This window comes from Acanthisitta chloris, unplaced genomic scaffold, assembly GCF_000695815.1.
Source record: "Acanthisitta chloris isolate BGI_N310 unplaced genomic scaffold, ASM69581v1 scaffold8733, whole genome shotgun sequence".
Taxonomy (NCBI): domain Eukaryota; kingdom Metazoa; phylum Chordata; class Aves; order Passeriformes; family Acanthisittidae; genus Acanthisitta; species Acanthisitta chloris.
The window spans coordinates 3977-11195 of record NW_008663179.1 but is presented as its reverse complement, the minus strand read 5'-3'; the positions used below and the strand labels follow the sequence as shown (position 1 = coordinate 11195).

General features: G+C 40.1%; 1 protein-coding gene across 1 annotated transcript in view; it reads left to right on the top strand.

Moving 5' to 3' along the window:
• BAG1 (BCL2-associated athanogene) overlaps positions 1–6850 on the top strand; it is a gene marked incomplete at its 5' end in the record, with an annotated part of 14407 nt that extends 7557 nt beyond the window's left edge. Inside the window, 2 exons of the mRNA XM_009070898.1 lie at positions 3349–3411; positions 6091–6850. Coding sequence (XP_009069146.1) covers positions 3349–3411; positions 6091–6180 — 153 coding nt within the window. The remainder of the gene's footprint in view (positions 1–3348; positions 3412–6090) is intronic.
• Positions 6851–7219: the final 369 nt, after the last annotated feature.

The window sequence follows — 7219 nt, the reverse complement described above, 5'->3', positions numbered from 1 at the left end:
AATGCTTGTATAGGCCTGAATCTCTTTCAGAAAATAACAGCCTGAAAGAAGTACTTAGCGAAGGGAGATGGGCAGTGTAACTCAGTGCAGAATTTCACTTTATAATGTGATTCGTAAGAAATTCCAAGTATGGAAAACTTCAAGGCACAGGAGAATTTCTGTGACAGTGGGATGACATCTTCGCTTTCTGGTGAGAATAAGCCATTGGTAATTTGCCCTAACAGATCTTTGTTCTTTCAGGCTATTACATATATGGAGTCAAAATAGTATATTCTCTGTGTCAAATGTTCCTTGTCATATTTTGTTAATTTTAAAAAGTGAACTGTGTTGTTGAAGGCCAGGGGACAAACAGGAATGTTTCCTTGTGTGGTTACAGGGTTCTTTGTCTAAGATACATTCAAACAGTTTGGGTAATTTTGTATTTTTAAAACTTCTTTCCCCTCTGTGACAGGGGCAAAAGGCTGCTTTTTGATTTGTGAACTAGAGTGGGTGTTGGTAGAGAATTCACCCACAGATTTAAACTAACTTTTTAATTGCTCTGTAATGTCCTTGAAGCATTCAGTTTCTGGAAGAAAAGCATGTAATACAGCCTTTTCATGATGTCCTGCTTATTGGGAGGAGGTTTAGCATGCTACGTGAGCAAGGGCTTATTGTATTATGCCATACTAGAAAATACACTTTGTGAAGAGCAAAGTAGCTTCCAAAATGAATAATTTATAAAAGCTATGCTCTGGAAAATGGACATATGCCACCTAGTAAAAAGGAGGTTTCATTTTAGGCAGAAGATTTCTTCCTCTTACCCACTGTCCAAAAGCAAGCTAACAAAATAAACCAAAATACCTGTCCCTGGGAAGAGACTAGTGAGTAACAGTTACTTCCACTTCCAGCTTCAATACTTTCCTAGGAGATGAAAAGCAGTACTGTGAATTTCTTCTTCCAGCTGAGAGGGACTTTAAATCTGAAGTTTACGTAGAAATAAAATCATAGAACCACAGAATTCTATGGAAGGGACCTTAAAAGTTCATCTAGTCCAAGTCCCCTGCAGTGCCATCTCATGACTCCAGTCGTGGATTTGTCCTACCAAGTTTCAGTATGGAAATAAGGTTGTAGCTTTCTAACAGCACAGTGCCTTCCAACTCCTCCTGTTTGTTGCCCATGCTGTGTGTGTTGGTGTGAGGCACTTCAGCTGGGCTGTCAGCCGTGTCACCTTCTTAGAGGAACACACCTTAACTCCTCTGAGGTATTCCACTGGTGTTTCCCTCTTAGCTTCTACTACCTCAGGAGCCTCTGGCTCATCTCTGTAAGACCTCAAGTGTGCTGCAGTATAGCCAGCATGTCTCAGGGCAACAGGCTGAGGGCTCTCACTAGCACTTGTCCCTGGAACAATAGGGAGCAAGATCCTCTATCAAGAAGGGCGATCCGACACTGGTAAGCCTGGTGCCATGTAGACCATCCCATTATCAAAAAAGCTCAAAATCGTGGTGATTAGATCAGTCATGGAGCTATGTATTAATACATGGACACATTTGTTTCTTTCAGTGTCACTGCCTGCAAGTGGAAGGATAGAGGAAAGAATTACCTCTGCTCTACATTCCCTCACTAACCATTGCAAGGCCCTGAGGTCTCCTTTGATTGCCCTTGGAAATCATAGAATCACAGAATGGTTTGGGTTGAAAGGGACCTTAAAAGTCATCTAGTTTCAATCCCCCTGCCATGGGCACTGACATCTCCCACTAGACCAGGTTGCTCAAAGCCCCATCCAACCTGGCCTTGAACACTTCTAGGGATGGGGCATCCACAGCTTCTCTGGGCATCCTGTTCCAGTGCCTCACCACCCTCACAGTAAATAATTTCTTCTTCATATCTAATCTAGACCTTCCCTCTTTCAGTATAAAACATTTCCTCCTTGTCCTATCACTTCATGCCCTTGCAAAAAGTCCTTTTCCAGCCTTGTTATAGTCCTCCTTTAGGTACTGGATGGAAGGTGTTCTAAGGTCTCCCCAGAGCCTGCTCTTTTCCAGGCTGACCAGCTCCAAATCTCTCAACCTGTCTTCATGGGAGAGGTGCTCCAGCCCTCTGATCATCTTCTCAGCCCTCCTCTGGACTCATTCCAACAAGTCCACGTTCTTCTAATGTTGGGGACCCCAGAGCTGTAAGCATGTGTCTCAGCTCACTCTGTTGCATGGCCGTTTTCTCCTCACCCACAGTTCTGGGAAGGTGTGCTAAGCCTGGTAATTAGTATTTCTTTCTCTGATATGACTTGCAGTGTCTTAATTACTGCACAAATACCAGAGCAATGTGGTCCCTGGGATCTCAGTGATGCCTATAGTTTCACTTCCCACAAATAACTGAGTTTTTTTGGTGTGGAGTCTTGTGTATTTTTAACTCTTATATTAGCTTATGTGCCAGACTCCTGTATTTGAGACCATTTGACTGGACACCAAAGGAAAAGAGCACCTTTTTAGTTTTTTTGATTCTTATAAAAGTTTATGTATCTAAACCTCCCAGTGGGGCTGACATTTTAGCTGAAATTAAACAGAGAGCAATTTAGGGAAACTTCTATTCTTGATACGGAGTTAGGGTGGAAAATAAAAGGTATACTAGTGAGATTGTTACACATCTTCAACAGTGAGGGCACAGTGTTTCTAAGAATGTTCACATGAACTTTGTATGATGAAATCCATCTGTACAGCTGTTTTACCTGTTTCAAAAAAACCCCATCACAAAGCTGAGCCCCATTCCCCAGCAGGAACCCATTTTCACATAGCTTGGAAAGGACAAAGCATCTAACATTTGGCAGGCTGACATACATGAATATATCAGGTGGTAGGAGTAGAGAATATGATGCAGTTTGAATTAAATGAGAAGCTGACAGCATGTAACACTTCACATCTGTTGCATTCCCTGAGTACATTGCAGAGAAGATCAGATGTAGGGGTTAAACAGCCTGGCAGTGCCTGTGTTACTGCTGATACACTCTAGTGATGGTGAGTGATTGAGTAATGGATTTGTAAGAAATTAGTTTATGTTATAGTCTCTGACTAAAACTGAAGCTCAGCAGAACAGTTAGCATACACCAGAGTAGAAAAAGCAGTGTATGTAATCTATTGCTGTATATCACCCAAAGGCACGTGGTAACTTTGCTCGCTCAGTTCTTTGCAGCCAGCATGCTGCATCTCTGACTTTTTCTTATAAAGTCCTACTTGAATAATCATCCTCACTGAGCAGGCATGACATTTTCAGGGTGCCTGTTCAGACTATTCTTTGATAGTTTCAGTGTTTCCTGTAAGTCTAATGTGTTAATTTCAGCATTAAGCTGCATCACCTTGTTTGTTTATTTTACTGCAGAATCTGCCAGAGAATTTCAGTGATTGCAAACTGAAAAAGAAGGGGCTGGTGAAGAGGGTTCAGGTGAGTTTTCTCGGGTTGTTTTTTTCCTTTCTATTTTTTTCTCCCTTCATTAATGCTGTGCACTTGTATACCAAGAGTTTGTGAAAATGAGCTGTTTAGATTTTTTCAGTGTTTGTTCTTACATTGGTATTTCTTTCTTATGACCTCCCTTTATAGCTTTATAAATTAGGTATTTATATATTATAGCTTTATAAAACAGCATACAAAAATACAGATTTTCATAGTTTGTGCTGTTTTCAGATAGTGTTTGTCATTTCTGTTAGTAATTGGCCTTATGGCTGCATGATGATTTAAAGTAATTCTGATAACTTGTAAAGAAAATGGGACTGATCATTCCTCCCTTTTTTTGGTATCTTGATGGGCTGGAGTAATGCCTGAGGTCTGGGCACAAGGATGCAGTCAGCTGTAACTCCTGCTGGACCTTGCCAGAGGTTTTCTTTGGAAAATTCAGCTTCTATTGCAATGTACCAACTTTCTGTAGAGATTAGGTTTTTAAAGTAAAATCTGCAGAGAAGAGCAGCTGTGCTGGGGAGTATTTTTTTTTAGTTGCTTTGCTATTGTGTGATGCTTGTAAATTCCTAGGCACTGTCTCCTTAGAGACCTTGAACTGAAGGTTTCACAGAATATTCTGAGCTGGAATGGACCCACAAGGATCATCAAAGTCCAGCTCTTGGCTTTGCACAGGACAGCCCCAAGAATCCCACCATGTGCCTGAGAATGCTATCCAAATGCTTCTTGAACTCTGTCAGGCTTGGTGCCATGACCAGTTCCCTGGGGAGCCTGTTCCAGTGCCCAACCCCCCTCTGGGTGAAGAACTTTTTCCTAATATCCACCCAAACCTCCCCTGGCACAGCTTCATGTCATAACTCGGATGATTCCAACTAATTTGTTTGTTACTAAATACTGGAATTCACACCCCCCCCAGTCAAACTTACATAAATGAATAGTAATACTACCTGTATTACTGGTTTTATTTGTATTGTGCTAGCTTCAGTCCCAGGTTAGACTCCTGAAAATTGTTTGTGGAGGTATTATGCATTCATATATGGAGTTGAAAGGTTTTGTCTTTTACTGTAATCTTATTAAATACTTCTTGTTGATATTTTATAAATTTTTTGAAGTAGCCATCTATTTTAGAGGAAGCCCTGCCAAGACGCACATCACAGCAGAAATGGCTTTAGTTATAGCTTTAGAGACAAAGCACTTTGTACGCAGTTCTTGAGGTCAGTTCAGATAATGCAAATTGAAATGAAGGTGGTTGCTGGTGTAGCTGTGTGTTATGGAGCTCTGAACATGCTCTAAATTCCATGTACCTAACCAAAGCAGCAAAACTTTGTAATAGACTCACGGCTATAAACAAGCTGCTAGACCTCCACTCTTGGGTGAAGTTACTGCAGAAATAAGTGAGACTTCGTATAAGAACTGCTGTTAAAGCATAAACCAGATTGTTGAGCAGAGATCAGAATTACTGGTGTGCTTTTATAGGCACAGTGTTCTGAAACTGTAGGTTATGAACCTTTTGAGGACTGCAGAAGAATCTTCAGGCATTTCAGACCAAAGCAGTTAACAGCAATTTGTTTTTCAAGAACAAGAACAAGAAAACAATTGCAAGTTATGCTTATTACTCTTAAGTATTCATGAAAGCAAGAGGGAGCTGTTAACTGCCTTCTGTTGCTGGCAATCACATGTCTTGCAGGATGGCGAGATAAATATAAACCACTAGCAGCCAGCAACTGCAGTTGTTACCACCTTGGCTTTTCCATCCCTCAAGCCCTTACAGATGTGAGTTGATGACAGGATGGGATGGAGACAGATGATTCAAAACAGTGTGATGGTTGAGAAATGTTCACCTGGCACAACAGTTCACTGCTCCAGAGGGAAAGAAGTTTCTTAATGTCATTTGAATGTAAATAACATGAAATACCTGGTTTGACTATTAGAGTGGTGCAGACATGGCAAAACCGAGTGCAAGACATGAATATGTAGTAGGTGAATTTTCTCAGAAACTGCAGTGTACTCACATACCTTGTGATTGGCCTAAAATTGTTGGCTTAAAGTGCTGGTGCGTTGTGCTGTGTACAGGACAGACAAAGTGACCAGGGGCTGCTGGCTCTTAATTGCTTTGCTTGTGAGAACTTGTGGGCAGGTTCTAAGAAATCTTACGGTGCTGTGGACTGCCCTTCCTCAAAAGGAGCTTTCTGTCTTCTGAGGCACACCAGCTACTTACTGATAAAGATGAAGATTCAATGGTGTCCTGTAGTCCTGAGAAACAGAAGAGGCCTTGGCGTAATGAAAGTTTATTTTAGATTTGACTGAATAGGTTTGTCACTCCCACACTTGGCTACCCAAGGAGCTTAAAAGTCATGTTCCAAACTGAAGCAGTAACTTGTCTGAACCTTTATGTTTCTTATTATTGATGGACTTTGGATCAACTGCAAGTACTTCAGTGACAGGATGAGTCATGATGGACAGCTGTTTTATTGCCTTATCCAATGTCATGTTTCTGTGGGATTCTGGGTAAATGCAAGTGTGAATCAGCTAATGTCAGAACAACTGCAAGGTGGTTATTAAAGTTGGCTTCTTCAAATTCATGATAGAAACTGCAGTTTCTATTCCCCAGAAGCATCTACCATTGCTAAATTGCATATCCAGTAACATCTGTTTGTTTCTCATTCTCAGGTTTTTCTTGCCCAGTGTGATACCATTGAAGGAAATATTGGCCAAGAAATGGACAAGCTACAGTCAAAGAATTTGGCACTGGCAGAATGAGTCATTGCCATACATAATTAGGAAAGATAATTGCTCTGTGAGCAAGAAGAAAAGTTTGCTCTTTGTTTTGGAGCACATATTCAGCTTCCTTTTCTTTCTTTTTTTTTTTAAAGCCCAGTCTGTTAGACTGATACCAGTCAATCATTTCTTGCTGGTTGTCTTTGTTTGCCGCTTGGTTAGAACTATTACTTTGAAAAGAAAATCCTTCCTGAAGAGTGAGAGAAATAATCCTTGTGGTGAATTATGTATCTTATGGATGAATGTTTAGTTAACTAAGTTATGAATTTTTCAATGATGGGCAATTTTGTCTGATGTATCTTTGAATTTATTTACAGCTCAAATCAAAGAAGGTCTGTAATCGTACAAGTGCCATAAGTTGCAGTTGTAGGACTTCAGCTTGATTGAAAAAGGCAAACTGAGACAACATCTGGGAAAGTTGAACATTCTAGTAGACGGTTCAGAGCAATAAAAAAACCCCTAAGCATTTGTATTTACTTAATGTTTGTATGCATTTATAAATATAGAAAGCTTGACTATAAGGGAGTCATACCTATTTTAGCCTTAAATTGTCATAATAAATGGAATGTACTGTAACATGTATGGTACCTAATTTTGAGTGGTGCTTTAAGTTGTTACTGAGCTCCTTGATACAGACATACATTTTTTACATAGATTTCTGATGTACTGTGGTTTTTATAGATTATTTGTATTTTTATTATTTGTGTTCTGTCTTGAGTTATGGTGGGAAATGAAATGAGGTTACTCATGCTGCTCAAATACCAAGCGTTCAGTTCAAGCAAGGTATAACCAAGGAGCTATTTGGAAAGGTTTTTTTATACTTTTTTTTCTGATTTTCTTGAATTCATGATGTTATATATAATGGGAGAAATGCAGTGATTATTTCTAGTATGTGTTAAGGCAATCAGTGAATGTGCAAAGTGACATAGCTTTATTTTAGCAATGCCATCTGCCTGAGGGTTATGACTGACTTCTTGCAGTCGGGTACACGCTGTGCTTAACCTTCTCTGTTAGGTGAAAA